This window comes from Erythrolamprus reginae, chromosome 8 (genome assembly GCF_031021105.1).
Source record: "Erythrolamprus reginae isolate rEryReg1 chromosome 8, rEryReg1.hap1, whole genome shotgun sequence".
Taxonomy (NCBI): Eukaryota; Metazoa; Chordata; class Lepidosauria; order Squamata; family Dipsadidae; genus Erythrolamprus; species Erythrolamprus reginae.
Window position 1 is genome coordinate 4,377,640 of NC_091957.1, and position 24,950 is coordinate 4,402,589.

Here is a 24,950-nt window from a genome sequence, read left to right on the forward strand (position 1 = left end):
GAAGAAAGCCAACCTACTATTCTCACGGACGAGGAAAAATTCCAGAGTGCTCTGGCTCTCCAAGGTGCAATCTAAGTCGATGGGAATGTTGGGCTCACTCTGTTTCTCCAGGCGGTATTGTGGTCCTGAAAAGAGACAATAACAGCTTTTATAAGGAGGTTCTTGGTCATTCTCCCAGGTCTTGGTTCTCCCAAAGGTAGGTTGTTTTTTTTCAAGAGGCAGCTGGACTTCCTTTCTTTTTACAATAATAATAACAACAGAGTTGGAAGGGACCTTGGACGCCTTCTAGTCCAACCCCCCTGCTTAGGCAGGAAACGCTATGCTACTTCAGAGAAATGGACATCCAACATCTTCTTAAACGTCCTTGAGGATGTTTCGCTTCTCATCCCAGCAGCTTCTTCGGCTCTTCCTTTCTCAAGGAAAAGCAAAGGCCAGGCCAGTTGCCCATTTGAAAAAAAAGCAACTTTTGGGACTTTATGAGGCTGGTTCTTCAGTCTGGCACAAGGGGATTCTTGATGGCTGGGTGACAGAAAATTCTGGGGCTGGAAGGACCTTGGAGGTCTTTCTAGTCCAACTCCCTGCCCAAGATAGAAGACCCTGTACCATCCCGGAGAAATAGCTGTCCAATCTTTTCTTGAAAACCTCGCAGGGAAAGGAAGGAAGGAAATGTAAAGCCACAAAAATAATGTTAGGAGAGAAGAAAGAAAGAAGGAAGGGGAAGGATGGCGAGAAGAAGGAAGGAAGGGAGGGAGGGAGGAAGGAAATCTAAAGCTTTAGCAATGATGGTAGGAAAGAAGAAAGGAAGGGGAGGGATGGAGAGAAGGAAGGAAGGAAGGAAATGTAAAGCTGTAGCAATGATGTTAGGAAAGAAGGAAGGAAGGAAAAAGGAAGGGGAGGGATGGAGAGAAGGAAGGAAGGAAGGATTTCTAAAGCCGTAGCAATAATTTATTTATTAGATTTGTATGATGTTAGGAAAGAAGAAAAGAAGAAGGAAGGGGAGGGATGGAGAGAAGGAAGGAAGGAGAGAAAGAGCAGAAAAAAGATGAGAAATGGAAGGAGGGAGAAAGGAAGAAGTAAGGGGAACAAAGGAAGGAAGGGAAGGAAAAAAGATGAGAAAGAGGGAAGGAGAAGAAGTAAGGGGAAGGGAGAGAGGAAGGGAAGGAAAAAAGATGAGAAAGAGGGAAGGAGGGAGGAAGGAGAAGAAGTAAGGGGACGGGAGAGAGGAAGGGGAGGAAGGAAGAGAAAAAGATGAGAAACGGAAGGAGGGAGAAAGGAAGAAGTAAGGGGAAAGAAGGAAGGAAGGAAAAAAGAAGTAAGGAGAAGAAGTAAGGGGAAGGGAGAGAGGAAGGGAAGGAAGGAAGGAAGAGAAAAAGATGAGAAATGGAAGGAGGGAGAAAGGAAGAAGGAAGGGGAAGGGAGAGAGGAAGGGGAGGAAGGACGAGAAAAAGATGAGAAATGGAAGGAGGGAGGAAGGAAGGAAGGAGGGAGGAAGGAAGGAAGGAAGGAAGGAAGGAGCATCACGTAGAAAAGCCATCCGATTTGCAACAGAGCACATCGCTCGTCTTGGGGGGAAACATGGCAGGACTCTATTGACAACCAGACCCACAAAACAGCTCTTGTAAAAACCCAAGAAAAGGAAACCCACCCTTATTTTTTCTAGCAAGGAAAAGGGGGGGGGGTGAGAAACCCAACCCTTTTCTCCAGGAAGATTATTTGTTTAAACTTGATGAAATGGAAACTGGGCCCTTGTGGTGGTAGGAGGGCTGTCAGACCCAGCTTAAGAACCGAGCTGCTTGGTGTAAAACGATCCCACTGGAGAAGTCGTAGGACTTCTCTCCCTTCTGGTCTCCCAGGGCTGGGACTCCGCCAAAGGCTGAGTAAGTCCCCAAGTCTGCCTCCCTCCCTCCACCCCCCCCATTCCGCAGGAAACCTATTTCCATCAAGTTTTAGATTCTTATCTGCTCTCAAAAATTCAGCAGGAAAAGTTTTAACCATCTGTCTACACGCCACTTGTGAGTCGTCCCCCCCAAAAAAACTTGCTGGAGACTGTTAAGGAGTGTGTGGAGTAATCTCTGAGTAGTCAAAGATACACATACACAGAGGAAACGTGGAGGTTTTGCAGCTATCTAGCTGATAGGCCATAGATACAAGTAATAATGCAGTAATACAATCCAGATACGTTCAGTAGTATATAAAATAGACTGCTCAAAAAAAAAAATTAAAAAAGGGAACACTTAAACAACACAGTATTAACTCCAAGTAAATCAAACTTCTGTGAAATCAAACTGTCCACTTAGGAAACAACACTGATTGACAATCCATTTCACAGGCTGTTGTGCAAACGGAATAGTTGTGCAACTGAAATATTCGATGAGAATATTTCATTCATTCAGATCTAGGATGTGTTTTTAGAGAGTTCCCTTTATTTTTTGGAGCAGTATATTATTTACCTTGGCAAATACAGTGATACCTTGTCTTACAAACCCCTCGTCATACAAACTTTTCGAGATACAAACCTATGGTTTAAGATTTTTTTGCCTCTTCTTACAAACTATTTTCACCTTACAAACCCACCGCCGCCGCTGGGATGCCCCACCTCCGGACTTCTGTTGCCAGCAAAGCACTCGTTTTTGCACTGCTGGGATTCCCCTGAGGCTCCCCTCCATGGCAAACCCCACCTCCGGACTTCCGTGTTTTGTGATGCTGCAGGGGAATCCCAGCAGGGGAATCCCAGCAGGGCAAAAACGGATGCTTCGATGCTTCGCTGGCAAGGGAAGTCCGCAGGTGGGGTTTCCCAGCGAGGGTAGCCGCAGTGAAATCGCAGCATTGCAAAAACACAGAGGTCTGGAGGTGGGGTTTCGAGGACTTTGGTGTTTTTGCAATGCTGCGATTTCACTGATGCTCCCTTCGCTGGGAAACCCCACCTCCGGACTTCCGTTGCCAGCAAAGCACTCGTTTTCATGCTGCTGGGATTCCCCTGCTGGGATTCCTCTGCAGCACCGCAAAAACACAGACGTCCAGAGGTGGGGTTTCCCATGGAGGGGAGCCTCAGGGAAATCCCAGCAGCGCAAAAACGGGCGCTTTGGCTGGCAAAAGGGGTGAATTTTGGCCTTGCACGCATTAATCGCTTTTCCATTGATTCCTATGGGAAACATAGTTTCGTCTTACAAACATTTCACCTTAAGAACCTCGTCCCGGAACCAATTAAGTTTGTAAGACAAGGTATCACTGTACCTTAGTAAAGAACAGTCCTAGTCATACACAATTATATCAGTCAATACTCTCAATACATATACAATACTATAAGCATTAATTGTTCAGCATACAAATGCATAAACCATCATTTCAACACACAGTTCTTACTACAGCAGTCACCCAGAACATAATAGAAATAGCAGAGAATAGCCAAGAGAGACAACCACGCTTCTGGCTCCCTCTTGTGGCAATCTGTAACACTAGCTCTTAAAGCAATAGTGTTCTATTCCGTGCAAGCCCAACTAGTTATGTACATTGTACTAACAACAAGCGAGGATGGCTTGGCTTTGGACTACCACATTATCAAACTGCAACATTAATGTGGATGAAGGGGTGGAATCGTATTGAGGAATGCAAGGCTATTGAGGGAAATATATAATATTTATTAGGGATCAAATTAGAAGAACACGTAAAAACAACAAGGGGCAAAAAGGTTTGGTCGTACGATAGAATTGGATAAATGGGAGAAGTTGCGGGGTAGAAATTATAAACTAACAATCTCAACTGCGTAAAAAGAGGATTTATTTATTTATTTTATATTATTTATTAGATTTGTATGCCGCCCCTCTCCGGAGACTCGGAGTTCTAGGTTGGATCTTTCCCCTAAACCTCTCTGCATTAATTTTGGGTTCACTACCTCCCCCAATTATGTATACTTTTTTATTCCAGCTATATGACCTACAGAGCCTATTTTTAAAGTTCATTTCTACGGCAGAAAAGCTTAGACTTCTCAGTGGCGACTAGTATCTATGCGACGTTTCGGTGAAATCACATTCACCATCATCAGGCTGAAGTTGTAAGCTTCGTGCTGCTGTAAATATAGTTTGTTTGCAACTGCCATTTGTTCCTTATAAATGGTGGGCGTGGAGATTTGGTTTGAATGTATCAAATAGATTGGGTGGCTATGTTTTAATGATTTGATTGGTTGCTGGAATCACATTTAGTTCAAGGATTGACATGGTGATGATTATGATATGTTTTTTTTGTTTAGGGCTGGTTTCCAAATTTCTGGTAGGCGGGACGTGTCATCACCTTTATTCATACAGAGGGGGTGTTTTTCTATCTCTATGGCCTCCATGATTATTCTTTTATATACGTGTTCTGTTTTGGAGAGTAATTTAGTTTTATCGAAGTCATTTTCATGTCCTGTTTTTTTAATGTGCTGGAAAAGGGAGGACGTTTTTTCTTCTTTTTTGACTGCATTCTTATGTTCTGCAATGCGTGCGTTTATTCTTCGATTAGTTTGTCCAATGTATGTGGCTGCACATGTTTTGCATGGTATTTCATAGATTCCTTGGTTTTCGAGATGGATTTTGTCTTTTGGGTTTCTTGGGATGTTGGATATTTTCTGGTTAGTGACAAATGAAGTTTTGATATTATGTTTGTGGAGAATTTTGCTAATGATTTTGCTATATATATATATTTAAAAAAAGACCCTGCTGAGGATGTTCTAAAGCTTTCCGAGTCCAAATGTTGGCCCAAAACCACCACCACCCCACCCCGACTGACCTTCATTCGGCTTGATTTATTGTACGTTTCGGTGCAATTAAAGGAAAGCCCCATTAATTAAATACAGTGGAAACTACAGCTTGGTGTATATTTAGCCGGTTTTTATTTCGTATCGGGTGAAAAATTAAAACTCCGTCGGCTCGGCCAGGGAGGTAGCTGTACTCAGCCCTGGAGGGTAGAACAATAAGCCATGGTTTGCGGGATTGGACCCTTGTCTCGCCAGGCAGCCTGTTCTCCCATCGGCCAAACTAATATAACACAAGGTAGAGCTATTGGTCTCTCAGCAGATGGGTTTCGGAGGGAGTCACACTACACAACGGAACAATTCTGCTTAAAGTTAACACACCAGCTAGTTTGTAATGCACAATTCGATTCATGCACAATCTTCATTTCTTTCGCCCGCCTGAAACAAGAGACACAGCACATGGAAAACAAGCATGGGAGCATTTCCCCATGAACGCTTGCTCATGTTAAAATTGTGATATTTTACAAACCGGCAGCCTCCATCCACCTTGTTTGCCATGAGGTTTGCAGGTCTGGTCTTAAAAAAAAAAAATTCTACAAAAGCACCTTTGTAACAACGATGACTTGGAGGATTGGGAATCTCCGTACGATATACAGTATGTAGCTCAGGGATGAAATGAGGGCTCCTTGGTGTTTTTCTTGTGGACGTTTCGTGACCCAACTAGGTAACATCATCGGTGCTAAGTCAGGGTGGGTGACACTGATGTTCTTCCCCATGGAGCCAAAATGAATTCAACAAAAGGTGAGTTCAACAGAAGTGTGCTGTTGTGTTTTTTTTGTTTCTCTCCCACTCTCTCTCTCACTCTTTTTCTCCCTCCGTCCCTCTTTCCTTCCCTCTCTCTCCTTCTGTCTCTTTCTCTCCCTCCCTCCCTCCTGTCTCCTTTCCCTCCCTTCCTCTCTCCATCTCTTTTTCTCCCTCCCTCTCTCCCTCCCTTTCTCTTTCCCTCTCCCTCTCACTACCTCTTTCCCTCCCTCCCTCTCTCTCTCCCTGACTTTCCCTCTCCCCCTTTCTCTCCCTCTCTCTCACCATCTCTTTCCCTCCCTCTCTCTCTTTCCCTCCCTCTCTCTTTTTCCCTCCCTTTCTCTTTTCCTCCCTCCCTTTCTCCCTCTCTTTCCCTCCCTCCCTCTTTCCCTCCCTCCCTCTCTCTTTCTCTCCCCCTTTCTCTCCCTCTTTCTCACTCTCTCTTTCCCTCCCTCCCCCTCTTTCTCTCCCTCTCTTTCTCTCCCTCTTTCTCACTCTCTCTTTCCCTCCCTCCCCCTCTTTCTCTCCCTCTCCTCCCTCCCTTTCTCCCTCTCTCTTTCCCTCCCTTTCTCTTTCCCTCCCCCTCTCTCTCCCTGACTTTCCCTCTCTCCCTCTCTTTCCCTTCCTCCATCCCTCTCTCCTCTTGAGAAGTGGACATTATTCCAAGAAGCCAAACCTTTTGCCTGCCAGCTAAATTGCCCAGCCTTCAGATGGCCTTTTGAAAAACCTGGAGGGGCGCCCCATCAGTTCTAATTTTTTTTAAAAAAAACTTCTCCTTTTCAGTCAAGGCGAGAAAAAAAAGGGGCCCAATTCCAACTTTTATCTCTGCTTTTAAAAAAGAAGGGGGAAAAAAAGTGCTGTTATCTGCAAGCCGATGTCAGGAGCTCTATCTCTCTTTCTGCTGACAAGCTCCAGACGAGAAAGATAAGATTGGGAATGACTCTCCCTTCTCGGAGTAAATAAATAATCAATACTCATCTAAATGTAAATGAGAAAGTATCCCCCTCGCTGATAACCGGGGCTCTTATCAAACAGCCAATTTCACACACACACACACAATCACACACACACACAAACACAGACCTGTCCACCAAATCACCATCGCTCCGGCCGGGGATAATGGCTAAAAAAAATAAAAAGGTCCCTCAATTGAACTGATCAACGAAGATCAAGTTAGGTTTTGGGGTTGGCTACTTTCCCAACTGCCCCGATTTTTGGGGGGATGCAATTTGGGGCCCGTTAAATTGCAAGCGAGCGGTGAAAAATGAACGAGGGGTCAAGGCCGATGGGCCCAGGGGGGATAAACCAACCCAAGTGTGGTTTTTATTCCCTGCCTCCAGCCCGTTTTGCTTCCTTGGAAACAGGAGAGGAGGGAGGGAAAGAAAGAAAGAAAGAGGGAAGGCGGCAGAAAAAAGAGAAATAAATAAAATCCCAACCAAGAAAAGAACTGAAAGAGAGGAGGAAGTGGTGGAGGAGACACGGAACGAATCAAACAGCGAGAAGGTTTCCACCTTTTGGATGTGTTATTATGCACGGACTCAGTTTTCAGGGGAAGACCAGGAGTCCAGGGAATGGGAAAGAAAGTGACCAGCAGCAATAGGTGGCATTAGTGGAACACCTGAAGGGGTTAGGCTGAGGAGGGTGTGACACCTGGGTGAAGGTCTACCCATGGGGTCACCGAGAGTAGATACAAACGTAACACCTCCTCCCTTCTCCACTCTTCTACTCCTCTTTTTTTTCTTCCCCTCCTCTTCTCTTCTTCCTCCCCTCTTCCTTCTCTTCTTTTTCCTCTTCTTTTTTCTTCTCCTTCTTTTTTCTTCTTCACATCTCTTCTTTTTCTTCTCTTTTTCTCCTCCCTTTTTTTCTTCTCCTCCTCTTCCTCTTTTTCCTTCTTGTTTTTTCTTCCTGTTCTTCTTCACCATTTCTTCTTCTTCTTCCTCTCCTCCTCCTCTTCTCCTTTTTCTTCTTCTTCATCTCCTCCCCTCTTCCTCCTCTTCTTCTTTTCCTCTTCTTCTTCACCATTTCTTCTTCTTCTTCTTCTTCTTCTTCTTCTTCTTCTTCTTCTTCTTCTTCTTCTTCTTCTTCTTCTCCCTCTTCTTTTTCTTCTCCTTCTCTTTCTCTCCTCCTCCTCCTTTTTCTTCTTCTTCACCACCTCCCCTCTTCCTCCTCTTCTTCTTTTCCTCCTCTTCTTTTTCTCCTTCTCCTTCTCTTCTCCTTTTTTCTTTCTCTTCTTCACCTCCTCCTCCTTTGTCAAACATGTACAAGGTAACAGGTATAATATACACATAAATATGAACACAGTAAATGGGTACAAAAAATAATAACAGAGACGGTAGGAGAGGGATGGTAGGCCCACTGGTGCGCTTATGCACGCCCCATACAGACCTCTTCGGAATGGGGTGAGGTCCACGGTAGACAATCTAAGGTTAAAGTTTTGGGAGTTTGCGAAAGAAACCACAGACTCTGGTAGTGCATTCCAGATGTTGACCACTCTGTTACCGAAGTCATATTTTCTGCAATTGAGCAGTTTATCTTGAGTTTGTATCTATTGTGCGCTTGTATATTATTGCGGTTGAAGCTGGTCATTAACAGGAAGGACGTTGTAGCAGATAATTTTTGTGTGCTATGTTTAGGTCGGACCATAAGTGGCGTAGTTGTAGGTTGTCCAAGTCTAAGATTTCAAGCCTGGTGGCGTAAGGTTATGACGTGGAACGTTTTGAAGAAGGATCTGAATTTGTCTAGACCAGTGTAGATTATCTATTATCCTATGCCCTATAGATCAAAGCTGTTAGACAGATTGAGTTCAAGCCAAAAATTGACTTCCAAGGAAATTATACCCAAGGAAGAGTCCACAACTGCAGGAATTAAAAAAAAAAGGGAAATTCGGTGAACGATTCTCAGGAAAATTTATGGACTTCTTGCGGCAGATAAAACCTCCTTTTATAGCTTCCACTGAGATCCTTAGAAAGCAATCTACTGACCTGATAAAGAGATCTCGGCGGTACTTTCTCCTTCGTTACCTTGGAGGAAACGGGTTGATTATACCAACCGGAGCGATCAAGTCGCCCGATTGAAATGCCACCCGATTAATTGAGAGTGCTTAAACTTGCAGAGAAAAGCAAATTTGTGATTTGATCACTCCAGCCTTTCAAGTAAGGATTCTCTTGGCCCAGAACTATCAATTGAACGGAACAATTAAAGGCCCCCAATCAAAGTTGTAAACCTAATCCTACGTAGCTTCTGCTCTGGCAATCTCACACTACTTACCAGAGCTTACAAAACTTTTGCCAGACCCATCCTCGAATACAGCTTATCTGTTTTGAACCCATATCGCATCTCAGACATCAACACCCTTGAAAATGTCCAAAGATACTTCACCAGAAGAGCCCTTCACTCCTCCACTCGAAACAGAATATCCTACGAAAATAGACTAACAATCCTGGGCCTAGAAAGCCTAGAACTAAGACGCCTTAAACAAGATCTAAGTATTGCCCACAAGATCATATGCTGCAACGTTCTGCCTATCGGCGACTACTTCAGCTTCAACCACAACAACACAAGAGCACACAAGAGATTTAAACTTAATATTAACTGCTCCAAACTTGACTGTAAAAAATATGACTTCGGTAACCGAGTTGTCGAAGTGTGGAACTCATTACCGGACTCCATAGTGTCATCCCCAAACCCCCAACACTTTACCCTTAGATTATCTACGGTTGACCTATCCAGATTCCTAAGAGGTCAGTAAGGGGCGAGTACAAGTGCACTAGAGTGCCTTCCGTCCCCTGTCCTATTGCTCTCCTATATCTCCTATACCTTTCATCTATTCCTATATCTCTTCTTCTATTCTTTCATTGATATGTTATGTTACTATACCTTCTTTTCTATTATTTCTTAGATATATTTTACTATGAGTATCTCCTCTATAATCTTCATCATGTATTTTACTATGTGTATATAGATATACTGTATACCCACTAAAACCCTCATTGTGTATTGGACAAAATAAAAAATAAATAAAAATAAATAATAAATAAATAAATAAGTCTTTTAAATGGTGATTGGGGCCATGTTTTCAGTTAGAATTGATTACAGAATTTTTCACTGGTTTTTTCATTAATTTCAGACGAATTATATCTTACTGGTACTGGAGCTGCTGCTACTGGTCTCTTCCTGCTAATAGAAGAGACTTACAATCCTAGGTTTAGAAAGCTTAGAACTACGTTGTCTTAAACACGACCTAAGCACAGCCCATGAAATCATCTGCTACAAGGTCCTTCCTGTCAACGACTACTTCAGCTTCAATCACAACAACACATGAGCACCCAACAAACTCAAAGTCAACCGCTCTAAACTCCACTGCAGGAAATACGACTTTAGTAACCGAGTAGTTGAAGCAAAACTACTGTGGGACTTCCGACTTCAGACTGACCGAATTCTGAAGCATAACACACCAGACATGGTGATCGTGGAGAAAAAGAAAGTATGGATCATCGACATCGCAATCCCAGGAGACAGCAGAATTGAGGAGAAGCAGCTAGAGAAAATAGTGAAATACGAAGATCTAAAAATCGAGCTGCAACGACTCTGGCATAAGCCATTGAAAGTGGTCCCGGTGGTACTTGGCACGCTGGGCGCAGGGCCAAAGAATCTCAGCGGACATTTGAAAACCATCGGAATTGACAAAATCTCCATCTGTCAATTGGAAAAGGCCACTTTACTGGGATCGGCAAACATAATTCGCCGCTAGATCACGCAGTCCTAGGTGCTTGGGAAGCGCCCGACTGGTGATGACATACGAAATCCAGCATAGTGATCTTGTTTGCTGTGTTGTACTGACATAATAAAAATAATAATAATAATAATAATAATAATAATCATCATCATCATCATTAAAAACACCGAGCTCAGAGAGCCCCAAGGACCCACACAATTTTACCCTGAGCTACAAATATTCTTTTGTGTGGATATACACAGCCAGCCACTCGATCATTTCCATCCTGTTCTATTCCTTTCCAGCCGCTGTAGTTAAGGGCAAAATGTCCCCATGCACAGAAACATCTGAAAGCATTACACCGCACACTTTAAAATCCACTTTGTGATTCGAAAGCCTGCCAAACACGTCTCGTGGAAAATCAGAAAGTAGTCTTTTTTTGTGTGTGTGTGTTTTGTTTCCTTCTAAAACCCTTTGGGGCAGTCACATTGTTCTCGCTGTTTGCAACTCCCGTTCTTGTTTTAGTTATTTTAAGCTAGGGCAGCAACATGGGTAAATTTGTAATTGGGCTTTCTTACACACTCACACCATCATCACCAGGTCACTTTATCCCCTTGTAACGATCTAGTAGAGGATTTGATTTATTTTTTAAGGGCTACTTTGACTAAATTCTGTAATTTCGCTAGCTGTCAAGGTGGCGTTAAGTGAAATGGGTTTGAACCGCTGTAGTTTTTTGTGTCCCAGGCCAGGTGTCAAGGCTCTTTTTGCTTTGCCTCGAAATTCTGTCACTCTGGATTTACTATCCGTTTCCCCGCAGTTGAATTCTTAAGCAGCGGCTGATTTAACACTCTGTCAGCCTGGTCCTGGTATTTATTTGAATGCTTTATTTCCATATGTTCTTTCCTTCCTTCCTTCCTTCCTCCATATCCTTCCTTCTTTTTTCTTTCCCTTCCTTCTTCCTTTCTTTCCTTCCTCTCTTCCTTCCCTTCCTTCCTTTATTCCTTCCCTTTTTCTCTCTTTCCCTATCTACCCACCTGACTACCTACCTCTTGTTCCTTCCTTCCTTCCTCCCCCCTCCTTTCCTTCTTGCTCCTTCCTTTCTTTCCACCCCTTGCTTCCTTTCTTTTTCCTGTCTCTCTTTCCCTACCTATCTATCTGCCTATCTACCTACTTCTTCTTCCTTCCTCCCTCCCTTCCTTCCTCCCTTCCTTCCTATCTATCAATCTTTAACTCCTATTAGCATTCACAACCATAAATTTAACTCTAAATTCACACATATATTTAACAAATTCAATGCCTCCCACAACGTAAAACACCTCATAACAAATACTTTCATTTTTTAAAATCAATCTTTCAAATCACCCCTAATAGTCCATATTTCCATAATGCTTATCAATGCTTAATACTTATCAAATTCAACTTATTTATTTTCCTTTGAACAGATGGAAAAAACACAGGCGTTCCCGCGGCCCTTGATCGGAGAAGTCTTTGCGACAAAATAATGCGCAAAGAACCTTTTGGTCTGCAAAAAAGCCAACAACTGAGCCCGAGGTTGGCTTCGGGGAATGCGTTTGCATCTGGAAACAGCTGTCTGGTGAAAGACCGGTTAGGGTGGCCCTGTGCAGAGTTGCGTTGGGCGATCTCCAAGGGACGTGATTTGCAAAGCTGAAATGTTCCTGGCTGTGGCTGGAGAGACAGGCTGGGGGGGGGGGAGTAAGGGGGTCTGGGCAGGAAAAGTCCATGCCGCCAATGAGTTCAGAGTTTTGGAACGGCGAAAAAAAAGAAAAAAGAGAATGAATTAAAATGTCTAGATCAAGAGAGAAGAGAGGGAAGAAGCCTCCCAAGAAAGGATTTCGATTTGGGACGCGTTTGAAATCTCAGAGTCCTGGCTCTATCGTCGTAAACAGGGTAAAAAATATAATTAAACAGGGGGGGCGTTTGCCCAGGTTCGCCTGGTGCACCAGTTGCGGCCCTATCTGGACCGGGGGTCACTGCTCACAGTCACTCATGCCCTCATCACCTTGAGGCTCGACTACTGTAACGCTCTCTACATGGGGCTACCTTTGAAAAGTGTTCGGAAACTTCAGATCGTGCAGAATGCAGCTGCGAGAGCAATCATGGGTTTTCCCAAATGTGCCCATGTTACACCAACACTCTGCAGTCTGCATTGGTTGCCGATCAATTTCCGGTCACAATTCAAAGTGTTGGTCATCACCTATAAAGCCCTTCATGGCACCGGACCAGGGTATCTCCGGGACCGCCTTCTGCCGCACGAATCCCAGCGACCGGTTAGGTCCCACAGAGTTGGCCTTCTCCGGGTCCCGTCAACAAAACAATGTCGTTCGGTGGGCCCCAGGGGAAGAGCCTTCTCTGTGGCGGCCCCAGCCCTCTGGAACCAACTCCCCCCAGAGATTAGAATTACCCCCACCCTCCTCGCCTTTTGTAAGCTCCTTAAAACCCACCTCTGCTGTCAGGCATGGGGGAACTGAGATATTCTTTCCCCCTACGCCTTTACAATTTATGCATGGTATGTTTGTTTGTAGGGATGTTTGGTTTTATGATAAGGGTTTTTTAATTGTTTTAGTATTAGTTTTAGTATTGGATTTACATGATGTTTTATATTATTGTTGTTAGCCGCCCCGAGTCTACGGAGAGGGGCGGCATACAAATCCAATAAATAAATAAATAAATAGATAGATAGATAGATAGATAAATAAATAAATAAAAATTAAATCCCTCTATTTTGAAGGAACTAGCACAATTCAGCAGCTTTCAAAGGTGGAAAACGGCAACAAAGTCACTTTTTTTTCCCTGGGGCCATCAGAACTTGGAATGGTCCTTAAGTGAGCCATTGTAAGTGGAAACCAAACAAGGAGAGAAGCAACTTAGAACTAAGGAGAAATTTCCTGACAGTTAGAACAATTAATCCATGGAATAGGAGTTAGCTCCAGAAGTTGTGGATGCTCCAAAACTGGAAATTTTAAAGAAGATTTTATTTATTTTATTTATTATTTTTATTATTTATTTATTATTTAGATTTGTATGCCACCCCTCTCCGCAGACTCGGGGCGGCTCACAACAAGATACAGCAATCATAACAAATCTAAATAATTTAAAATATTTAAGAAGATTTAAAAAGAACCCCATTTACTAACAAACACACACACAAACATACCATGTATAAATTGAACATGCCCGGGGAGGTGTTTCAGTTCCCCCATGCCTGACGGCAGAGGTGGGTTTTAAGGAGTTTACGGAAGGCAGGGAGAGTAGGGGCAGTTCTAATCTCCGGGGGGGAGTTGGTTCCAGAGGGTCGGGGCCGCCACAGAGAAGGCTCTTCCCCTGGGGCCCGCCATGTTGGATAACCATCTGTCTGAAGGGGTGTAGGGTTTCCTGCCTAAGCAGGGGGTTGGACTAGAAGACCTCCAAGGTCCCTTCCAACTCTTGTTATTATTATTAAATCAAGGAATGCCAATATTCATTTATATTTATTTATTTATTTATTGTGAGTCTCCTAGTCTAGAGTCACCAAAAGGGAGTGGGCGACCATATAAATTCTCTAAAATAAAGGCAAGAAAATTGAAACGACTAAAGACAAGAGCTTAAGGAAGCACATATGGGCAAATGCTGTTTTCAGTGAGTGGGACAGAACATATAATATACTGCTCAATAAAGGGAAAATTCAAAGAACCCATCCTAGATCTGAATGAATGAAATATTCTCATTGAATACTTTGTTCTGTACAAAGTTGAATGTGCACAACAGCAGGTGAAATGGATTGTCCATCAGTGTTGCTTCCTAAGTGGACAGTTTGATTTCACAGAAGTTTGATTTACTTGGAATTACATTGTGCTGTTTTAAGTTGTTTGCTTTAATTTTTTGAGCAGTGTACAGTATTATTATTAAGTCAAGGAATGCATATATTCATTTATTTATTTTATTATTGTGAGTCTCCTAGTCCAGAATCACCAAAAGGGAGTGGGCAGCCATATAAATTCTCTAAAATAATAATAATAATAATAATAATAATAATAATAATAATATACAGTGATACCTTGTCTTACAAACTTAATTGGTTCCGGGACGAGGTTCTTAAGGTGAAAAGTTTGTAAGACGAAGCAATGTTTCCCATAGGAATCAATGGAAAAGCAATTAATGCGTGCAAGCCCAAAATTCACCCCTTTTGCCAGCCGAAGCGCCTGTTTTTGCACTGCTGGGATTTCCCTGAGGCTCCACTCCATGGGAAACCCCACCTCTGGACTTCTGTGTTTTTGCAATGCTGCAATTTCCCTGAGGCTCCCCTCGCTGGGAAACCCCACCTCTGGACTTCCGTTGCCAGTGTAGTGCCCATTTTTGCACTGCTGGGATTCCCCTGCAGCGCAAAAACGGGTGCTTCGGTGGCAACGGAAGTCCGGAGGCGGGGCATCCCAGTGGTGGCGGTGGGTTTGTAAGGTGAAAATAGTTTGTAAGAAGAGGCAAAAAAATCTTAAACCCCAGGTTTGTATCTCGAAAAGTTTGTATGACGAGGGGTTTGTAAGACGAGGTATCACTGTATTAGATTTGTTTGCCGCCTCTCTCCGAAGACTCCAAAATAAATGAAAATTAAAAATGACTAAAGACAAGAACTTAAGGAAGCACACATGGGCAAAAGCTGTTTTCAGTGAGTGGGAGAGAAAATATAATATAATAACAACATAGTTGGACTTACGATTGTAAATGAGCCCGGCGTTATGGCCTGGGGGAGCCTTAAAAATTCAAGCAAGCCCTTTTGCCTTAGGAGCACAAAGGGTGGAGAGAATTGCTGGTTGAATTTGGGGACATTTCTCTCGCTCTTTTTAAGTCTCCGCTTGTTTCTTTCAATTTTTTATATTTTTTTAAAAAGGAACTCGTAGAGAGCTATTTCTCAAAGCTCCATTTCTCACAAAGGACCTGACTTGTCACTTCTCTCCCCCCTCCCCACTTTCATGCCTGAGAAGTTTGGTAAAGGTTGGGGGGCAACAAGGCTTAAATGGCATTTTTTTATACGGGGAGTCAAGGAAAGGGAACGGCGCAGAAGGTCAGCGATTCCCGGGGGTGGGGTGGGGGGGGGTTAGAAGAAAGTGAGAAAGTGAGAGTGAGTTAATACTGGTGGACTGGCTTGCTTCCAAATAGCAGGGTGTAGAATTCATTCATTCATTCATTCATTCATTCATTCATTCATTCATTCATTCATTCATTCATTCATTGAGATCATTAAGTCTTTCCTGATAGGTTTTAGGTCTTAAGCATAAAACATATCAGGAAAGACTTCATGAACTCAATCTGTACAGTCTGGAGGACAGAAGGGAAAGGGGGGACAGGATCGAAACATTTAAATATGTTAAATAAGATCCAGGAGGGAAGTGTTTTCAATAGGAAAGTGAACACAAGAACAAGGGGGACACAATCTGAGGTTAGTAGGGGGAGAGATCAGAAGCAACGTGAGAAAATATTATTTGACTGAAAGAGTAGTTGAGGCTTGGAACAAACTTCCAGCAGACGTGGTTGGTCAATCCACAGGAACTGAATTTAAACATGCCTGGGATAAACATAGATCCACCCTAAGATAAAATACAGGGAATAGTATAAGGGCAGACTAGATGGACCAGGAGGTCCTTCTCTGCCATCAATCTTCTATGTTTCTATGTTTCTTTCTTTCTTTCTTTCTTTCTTTCTTTCTTTCTTTCTTTCTTTCTTTCATTCATTCATTCATTCATTCATTCATTGGATTTATACGCCGCCCCTCTCCGAGCACTAACAACATATAAAAAAGGAAACAATACAACATAGTAGCTTACATCCAATTAATTTAAACTAAATATACTAAACTATAATCCCCAATTTTATTTTAAAAAGCCAATCATACCCACTCAAGAGTCTTAAGACTCTTGTGGAAGGTGAGGAGGGTGGGGGCAGTGCGAATCTCTGTGTGGGGAGCTGATTTCAGAAGGCCGGGGCCCTCATGGAGAAGGTTCTTCCCCTAGGCCCTGCCAAGCGACATTGTCTGGTTGATGGGACCCGGAGAAGGCCGACTCTGTGGGACCTAACTGGACTCTGGGATTCATGCGGCAGAAGGCGGTCTCGGAGGTAATCTGGTCCGATGCCATGTAGGGCTTTATAGGTCATCACCAACACTTTGAATTGCACCCGGAAACCAACAGCCAGCCAGTGCAGTCCGCAGAGTGTTGGAGAAACATGGCCATGCCTAGGGAGGCCCATGACTGCTCGCGCGGCTGCATTTTGCACGATTTGTAGTTTCCCAACGCTCTTCAAAGGTAACCCCATGTAGAGAGCACTGGCAGTAGTCGAATCTCAAGATGATAAGAATCGCTGGCATCGGAAGGGATTGCACATCGGATAATTTCTGAAATGTTGGTAGGGCAGTGGTCCCCAGCCTTTCTAAGGCCGCGGCCCTTTAATACAGTTCCTTGTGTTGTGGTGGGCCCCAACCATAAGCCGAGCACCAATTCTCCCAAAGCTGATTGGCAGGAAGGTCAGAAGGATGCCCCCTCTGTAAACACCTGATTGGTCGGATTATAAAAATATGTTCCGAGGCGCCAGAATAGAAGCTTTAGTTCCTAACACCAGGGGAAATTTGTCTTTTCCCAGGGTCTTAGGCGACCCCTGTGAAACGGTCTTTTGATCCCCCAAAGGGGTCCCGACCCCCAGGTTGAGAACCACTGGTGTAGGCCTTCCTGCCTGAGCAGGGGGTTGGGCTAGATGACCTCCTGAGGTCCCTTCCAACTCTTTAGTTTATTCATCGCTCCCTCTTCCTTCCTTCTAAAATGCCATTTGAGTTGGAGTTTCAAATCTCGCCGCCCTCCCCAAGACAGCTCGAGGGAAAGGCTGCTCGTTTATTTATATATATGTGGCAGCCCAGCTACCAAATGTGCTGAGTGAGATGATGGGAGCTATGGCCCCCCCCTCCCCATGCATCTGGAGGGCACCAGAGTGGGAAAGGTCGAGTTAAAGGCACCCGTCAACTGTGCGTCAGATTTAGGCAAGAAGGCCAAAGTTTGATGGGCTGGGAAAATGGATAAAAGTCACCTGGAGGAAAAGAAAGGAAGGGAAGGAAGGAAAGAAATAGAAAGAGGGAGGAAGGGAAGGAGAAAAGGAAGGAAGGAAGAACAGGAAGAAGAAAAAAGGAAGGAAGGGTGAACAGGAAGGAAGGAAGAAAGTAGAAAGAAGGGAAGGAAGGAAGAAAGGAAGAAAAGAGTGAGGATTAACAAGAACAAAGGAAGGAAGGAAGGGTGAAAAGGAAGGATGAAAGAAAGAACAGGAAGAAGAAGGAAGGATGAACAAGGAATGAAGAAAGAAAGGAGGAAGAAGGAAGGAAGGAAGGGTGAACAGGAAGGAAGGAAAGAAGGAAGAAAGAAGGAAGGAGGGAAGGAAGGAAAGAAAGAAAGAAAGAGATAGTAAGAACGAAGGAAGGGTGAAGAGGAAAGATGAAAGAACAGGAAGAAGAAGGAAGGAAGGGTGAATAAGGAAAGAAGAAACAAAGGAGGAAGAAGGAAGGAAGAACAGGAAAGAAAGAAGAAAGGAGGAAGGAAAGAAAGATAGAGGGAGGGATAACAAGAATGAACGAAGGAAGGGTGAAAGGGAAGGATGAAAGGAAGAACAGGAAGAAGAATGAAGGAAGGCAGGGTGAACAAGGAAGGAGGGAAAGAAGAAAGGAGGAAGAAAGAAGTAAGGAAGGGTGAAGAGGAAGGAAAGAAGAATAGGAAGAAGGAAGAAACAAGTAAGTCTAAACAGGAAGGAAGGAAAGGTGAACAGGAAGGAAAGAAGAAAGGAGGAAGGGCGAAGAGTAAGGAAAGAAAGAAAGAAAGAAAGAAAAATGGAGATAGAGAGAAAAAGAAAGAAAGAGAGAGAGAAAAGGCGGACAAAAGGGGGAGGGGGCTGGATTGTGGGGTGGGTGGGAAGGAGGAGGATGCCGAGCAGGGGACGGGGGGGGGGGCAGGGGGGGGGCCGGCAAGGGAGCAGGAGACCATCCATCCCGGCTAACGACTTGTTCATTATGAGTGATGATGGATAAAGACTTCTCACGCTGGGGCGAAAATCAAGATTTATATGCATTGTTTCCCCTCTCAACTAGTGGGAAGATCATCATCATCTAATTCCATCTCCGCGGCCGGCCGTGGGCATCCGGAGAGCGGGCCGTTATCAAACCGCGCAGTCAGCTGGCAAAAGCCTGCCGACGTGCGGCTGGCAACATCTGGACCGGCGATGCAAGCAGCCCAGGGGTGAAGGATGAGCCTTGGCCCGCAGCCCAAAAAACGTCTTTAAAGAGGCCTTCTCGGCTCTCCCTCCCTCCCCCCCCCCCGCCCCCCCCACTTATCCCGTCCTCTGCACCTTCCCTCTTCTCTCCCCCCCTTGAAAAAAAAGAAAAAGAAGCCTTGCTTCCTTCACTTGCTCTCCGCAGCCATTTTTTACAGCGCTTATCGTCCCCCCCCTCCTCCCCACAGCCCGGAATAACGGCCTCGAAGACAGCTCACCCGCGTCCTTTTTTGCCCTGTTATCTCTTCTAACTTTTTTTTTTAATATTAAAACTTCAGCTTTCATCTGGAGATAGCTAATTAAATCGGTGACAGATTATAGACTCGTTTTGGGAAAAGGAGCGGAAGGGGCAGGCGGATGGGCTGCGAGAACAATTCTTTTTTTCCTTCCTTTCCTTCCTCTCCTTCTTTTCTCTCCTTTCCCTTCCTCCTCTTCCCTTCCCTCCCCTTCCATTCTTTTCTTTCCTTGCCCTTCCTCCTTTCATTCCCTTCTCTTCTTTCCTTTCCTTCTCTTTTTTCCTTTCCTTGCCCTTCTTCCTTTTTGTCCCTTCTTCCCTTTCCTTCTCTTCGTCCCTTGCCCTTCCTCCTTCCCTTCTTTCCTTGCCCTTCCTCCTTTTCATCCCTTTCCTTTCCTTCTTTCCTTCCCTTCCCTTCCCTCCCCTTCCATTCTTTCCTTTCCTTGCCCTTCCTCCTTCCCTTTTCCTTTCCTTCTTTCCTTTCCTTCCCTTTCCTTCCTTTCCTTTCTTCTTCCCTTCCCTTCCTTCTTTCCTAAACAGAAACCCTGGAGAGGGGGAAATTACCGTTCTTTCTTTTCGGTGGAGTTAAAACTAAAACGGACCCAGAGGAGAGTGGGGAGGGGGCCGGAGAGAGAGTTGGGGTGTGTGTGAAAGAAAAGGTTTCATTCATTTAACCGAGACAAGATGCGTTTATCTCTCTACTGAGTCTATAGATAGGCTTATATTAAAAGTTCTTTGTGGTGGGTGACAAGACCTGGTGCCATTTCTCACCGTAATTATTTCTCCACGTCAAGACAGATTTTCCCACCCCCTGGGCTCGGTGGGGGCCTTAAGGCTGTACCTGCAACGGGCCTCTTGGAGCCAAAGGACTTTTTTTGGGGGGGGGGAGGGACAATTAAAAGCAAGACGAAACCTAAAAAGTTGTATTGTAACTCTGAACAGTCGCCAACTGAATTGTTATAAGCAGAAGACTATCTGTATTCTGGAATGCCCTCGCGTTGCCCAACATCTGCATATCACACAGAGGTTGATTTCCTTGTTAGTTGGGAATTCTGACCCACACAAAAGTTCGGACCGTTTTTGAATCACAGTGACTCACTGTAAAACGGCATGTACGGATTTGAGATTCTGTTCTGTTCTATTCCATTACACTCCAGTCCTATCCAAAATTCTGTTCTGTTCTTTCCAATATTCTATTCTCTTTTATTATTTTCTTCTCTTCTCTTCCACTCCACCCAAAATTCTATTCTGTTCTATTCTTCCCAATATTCTCTCCTCTCCTCTCCATTCTTTCCAATATCCTATCCTATCCTATCCTAAAATTGCAATACCGGTTTGCAATTTTTGCAATTCAAATTTCCACTCTGGAGTGCAAAGATGACATACTAAAAACCATACAGTATACTGTACATTTGCTAAACTAAGCAAAACAAATCTCAAATATCCAGTTCCTGAGCACAAAGACAAAAATACTGAAATTGCAAAATGCGGGTTTGCAAAAAAGAGAGAGAGTTCAATCCCAGACAGCCATGGAACCATCTCCAAGTAGGAGAAAAATCTTCCCTTGCTTTTATTTTTGACCTCGGACAAAATACGGCCTTTTTGAAGCATCCTCTTTCAAGCTGGAAGGTTTGGCCCCGATTCAACCTTGGAAAAGAAGGGGAGGCTCGCTGCAAAATACCAAGGTGTCAAAGAGATTTTTTGGGAACACGTTCAAGCTGTTTCCATGTTTATTCCAAAGGAACGAAGCCAGCTGGGAAGAGTCCGGCGGAATGTTTCAAAACAAGAGAAAGTTCTCTCTTTTTTGCATGCAAGCCTAAATTGGAATCAAAGGTAGATTTTTTCCCCCACATTGGTTGTCTTTAAATAATAGCAATAGCATTTAGATTTACATACCGCTTCATAGTGCTTTTGCAGCCCTCTCTAAGCGGTTTACAAATCAGCATATTGCCCCCAAAAATCTGGGTCCCCATCTTACCCACGAAGAGAAGGAGGAAGGAAGGAATAGCAATAGCGTTTAGACTTATATACCGCTTCACAGTGCTTTTACAGCCCTCTCTAAGTGGTTTACAGAATCAGCATATCACCCCGAACAATTTGGGTCCTCATTTTACCCATGAAGAGAGGGAGGGAGGGAGGGAGGGAGGAAGGAAGGAAGGAAGGAAGGAAGGAAGGAAGGTGTTGTGGTTAGCTCTGGCCCAGCTCCTGCCCCAAGGACTGTGGATGTGGGGGAGACATCCACATGCTGCAGGCCTGTTTTGCCCCCGGTGGAATCTGCTGATGAAGGCTCCTCTGACCAAGAAGACATGAGTGACAGGGAGGAGGAGAGTGGGGCAGACAGCTCAGAAGGAGATCAATTCTCTAGCTCCTCCTTGGATTCGGAACAAGATTTAATGATACAGCCACGCATGCGGAGAGCGATGCATAGGCAGCAACAACTGAGAGATTATTATCAAAGAAAATGAGGCCGCCTGTGGTTGGGTGGGGCTGTGGTCATTAGTGAGGCTGCTATAAAGAGCAGCCTGTGGGTTTGGCCATTGTAGAGGATTATCTGATCCTTGTGTTTCGTGCCTGCTTTACTGACTTTGACCTTTTGTGTGCTGATTTTCCCCCGCTTTGAAACTAAACCAGAGCAAAGTGTGTGTCACTTTGTGAAAGAAGAAGGACTGTGAATTGCCTCACAGCTGCAAGCTAAGTATCACAGAACTGATCAGGGACTTGTACAAATTACCAGTTTGTTTGGAGACGAGTGCTCTTTGCTATACCAAAAGAGGGCTTGGTTTAAGTGACTTTTCATTATAAAGAACATTGTTTTGAATTTTCAAAGGTGTGTGTGTCTGAAATTTGTACCTGTGAATTTTTGGGAGGAGTCTACCAGAGAGCCCGACAGAACAGAAGGAAGGAAGGAAGGAAGGAAGGAAAGAAGGAAAGAAGGAATAGCAATAGCATTTAGACTTATATACCACTTCACAGTGCTTTTACAGCCCTCTTTAAGCCATTTGCAGGATCAGCATATATTGCCTCTAACAATCTGGGTCCTCGTTTGACCCACCTCCGAAGGATGGAAGGCTGAGTCCACCTGGAACCAGTAGTGAGATTTGAACTGCTGAACTACAGCCAGCAGTTAGCTGAAGGAGCCTGCAATGCTGCACTCTAACCACTGCGCCATCCCGGCTATAAGAGTAGTTTATTTAATTTTACTCAATTGGATTTAGCGCATTGCATTGTATTGTTCTCTCCTGAGTTTCCGGAGAGAGGCGGCATATACATCCAATGAATATAATAGAAACATAGAAACATAGAAGTCTGACGGCAGAAAAAGACCTCATGGTCCATCTAGTCTGCCCTTATACTATTTTCTGTATTTTATCTAAGGATGGATCTATGTTTATCCCAGGCATGTTTAAATTCAGTTACGGTGGATTTATCTACCACGTCTGCTGGAAGTTTGTTCCAAGGATCTACTACTCTTTCAGTAAAATAATATTTTCTCATGTTGCTTTTGATCTTTCCCCCAACTAACCTCAGATTGTGCCCCCTTGTTCTTGTGTTCACTTTCCTATTAAAAACACTTCCCTCCTGGACCTTATTTAACCCTTTGACATATTTAAATTTTCGATCCTGTCCCCCCTTTTCCTTCTGTCCTCCAGACTCTACAGATTGAGTTCATGAAGTCTTTCCTGATACGTTTTATGCTTAAGACCTTCCACCATTCTTGTAGCCCGTCTTTGGACCCGTTCAATTTTGTCAATATCTTTTTGTAGGTGAGGTATATGATATAATACAATATAATATAATATAATATAATATTATATAAAAGAGATGGTGGTGAAAAAGGGAGGAAAAAGGTGCATCTTATACTCTGAAAAATATGGTAATAATAATAATAATAATAATAACAACAATAACAATAACAATAATAATAATAATAGAAGATGTAGGAAGAGGTCTGGTCCCCACCTGAGCCTCGCTGTGACCCTTTTCTTCGCCTCAGAGCCTTCTGCAGAATGTCCTTCATGGTAACCTTTAGGCTCTCCACCTGGATGAGCGAGAATCCATGCGCGGCATTTCTGCAAAGGCACAAGAAAAGAGAGAAGAGGGTTGAGTGGCACAAACTGGTTCGCGCACGGGTGGCAGCCTTAAGGGGAGGCAGAATCTGGAGGACACCAGATGGATTAAAAAAAAATTAACAGAATACAGAATACAGTAGAATTTCTGGTCGTAAATGCTTCTGAAAACAACCAAATTGGGTTCGGACCAAAACGTTCACATGTTTTTTTCTTTTTGAAGTCAATTTTCCCTTCCATGCCATTATTTTTGTTGCTGTTGTTGTTGTAAGCGCCAAATTTCCAAAATTAGGTTCAGCTCATGACCAAATCGGGTGGCGACCAAAGTAATGGAATGAATTATGGGTCGTGACCAGAGGTTCTACTGTAGTGGAACAGAAAATATAGACTGGAATAGAATAAGGAATGGAGAATAAGTAGAATTGAATAGGGAATGGAATGGAACAGAATAGAATAAGGAATAGAATAGAATAAAGAATAGAAATGGAATGGAATAGAATAGAATAAGGAATAGAAAATGGAATGGAATAGAATAGAATAAGGAATAGAATAGAATAAATACCGGTAATAGAAATGGAATGGAATAGAATACAACAGAAATACAGAGAATAGAATAAGGAATAGAAAATAAAATGGAGTGGAGTAGAATAGAATAGAATAAAATTCTTTATTGGCCAAGTGTGATTGGACACACAAGGAATTTGTTTTTGGTGCAGATGCTCTCAGTGTACATAAAAGAAAAAGACACATTTGTCAAGAATCATGAGGGACAACACTTAATGATTGTCATAGGGGTCAAATCAACAATGAAGAAACAATCAATATTAATAAAAAATCTTAAGGATACAAGCAACAAGTTACAGTCCTAAATGGGAGGAGATAGGTCATAGGAACGATGAGAAGACTAATAGTAATAGCAATGCAGACTTAGTGAATAGTTTGACAGTGCTGAAGGAATTGTTTAGCAGAGTGATGGCATTCAGGAAAAAAACTGTTCTTGTGTCTAGTTGCCTTGGTGTGCAGTGCTCTGGAGCGACGTTTTGAGGGTGGGAGTTGAAACAGTTTGTGTCCAGGATGCGAGGGGTCAGTCAATATTTTCCCTGCCCTCTTTTTGACTTGTGCAGTCTACAGGTCCTCAATGGAAGGCCGGTTGGCAGCAATTGCTTTTTCTGCAGTTCTGATTCTCCTCTGAAGTCTGTGTTGGTCTTGTTGGGTTGCAGAACCGAACCAGACAGTTACAGAAGTCCAGATGATCACATACATCCCATTTCTCCAAGCTCAAATTCAGATAGGTAAGATTCTGGAGGTGGTGTGTGTGTGTGTGTTTGTGTGATTAGAAAGTTTTTGCCAGTTCTGTGCAGTGATAGTTTGAGGGTGCTGGGAAGCTTTGCTTAAAATTCCACTCTGCAAAAAATATCTGACGTGGCTAAGCTTGGGAGTTCAAGGAGACTTTGGGGAATAGAACAGATTCAATCTGGAGCAATTAAAGGCTGTTTGTTCGGATTGATACCCGCCCCCCCCCCCCCCGACATCCCTTTGCGTATCTTGGATGGAATCGAACCCCTCCCAAACTAAGGGTGTTGCCAAAGACGGCCAATTGGATTATAACCCTGGCAACGAACACCGGCAATGCTCGGTGTCCGAGAAAGACGAGGGTTACGACAACCCTGTGGATGATTACTCTGGATTCTATTCCAAGCCACAGTAGTTACGATTTCCCCCAGCCGCCATCTCATAGAAACATAGAAGATTGACAGCAGAAAAAGACCTTGTGGTCCATCTAGTCTGCCCTTATACTATTTCCTGTATTTTATCTTAGGATGGATCTGTGTTTATCCCAGGCATGTTTACATTCAGTCACTGTGGATTTACCAACCATGTCTGCTGCAAGTTTGTTCCAAGCCTCTACTACTCTTTCAGATAGATAGATAGATAGATAGATAGATAGATAAATAAATAACCTCAGACTGTGCCCCCTTGTTCTTGTGTTCACTTTCCTATTAAAAACACTTCCCTCCTGAACCTTATTTAACCCTTGAACATATTTATCCCAGGCATGTTTCAATTCATTTACTGTGGATTTACCAACCACGTCTGCTGGAAGTTTGTTCC

The 24,950-nt window shown here is 43.6% G+C and overlaps 1 protein-coding gene across 2 annotated transcripts in view; it reads right to left on the reverse strand.

Moving 5' to 3' along the window:
- The window catches only part of MAPKAP1 (MAPK associated protein 1), a 125,459-nt gene that overhangs the window by 38,048 nt on the left and 62,461 nt on the right, over positions 1–24,950 (reverse strand). For both annotated transcript variants that reach the window (XM_070758692.1, XM_070758691.1), the window contains exons 5-6: positions 22,732–22,927; positions 18–125 (exon numbers count right to left, since the gene is read on the reverse strand). In XM_070758692.1, the coding sequence (XP_070614793.1) occupies positions 18–125; positions 22,732–22,927 (304 nt within the window). The remainder of the gene's footprint in view (positions 1–17; positions 126–22,731; positions 22,928–24,950) is intronic.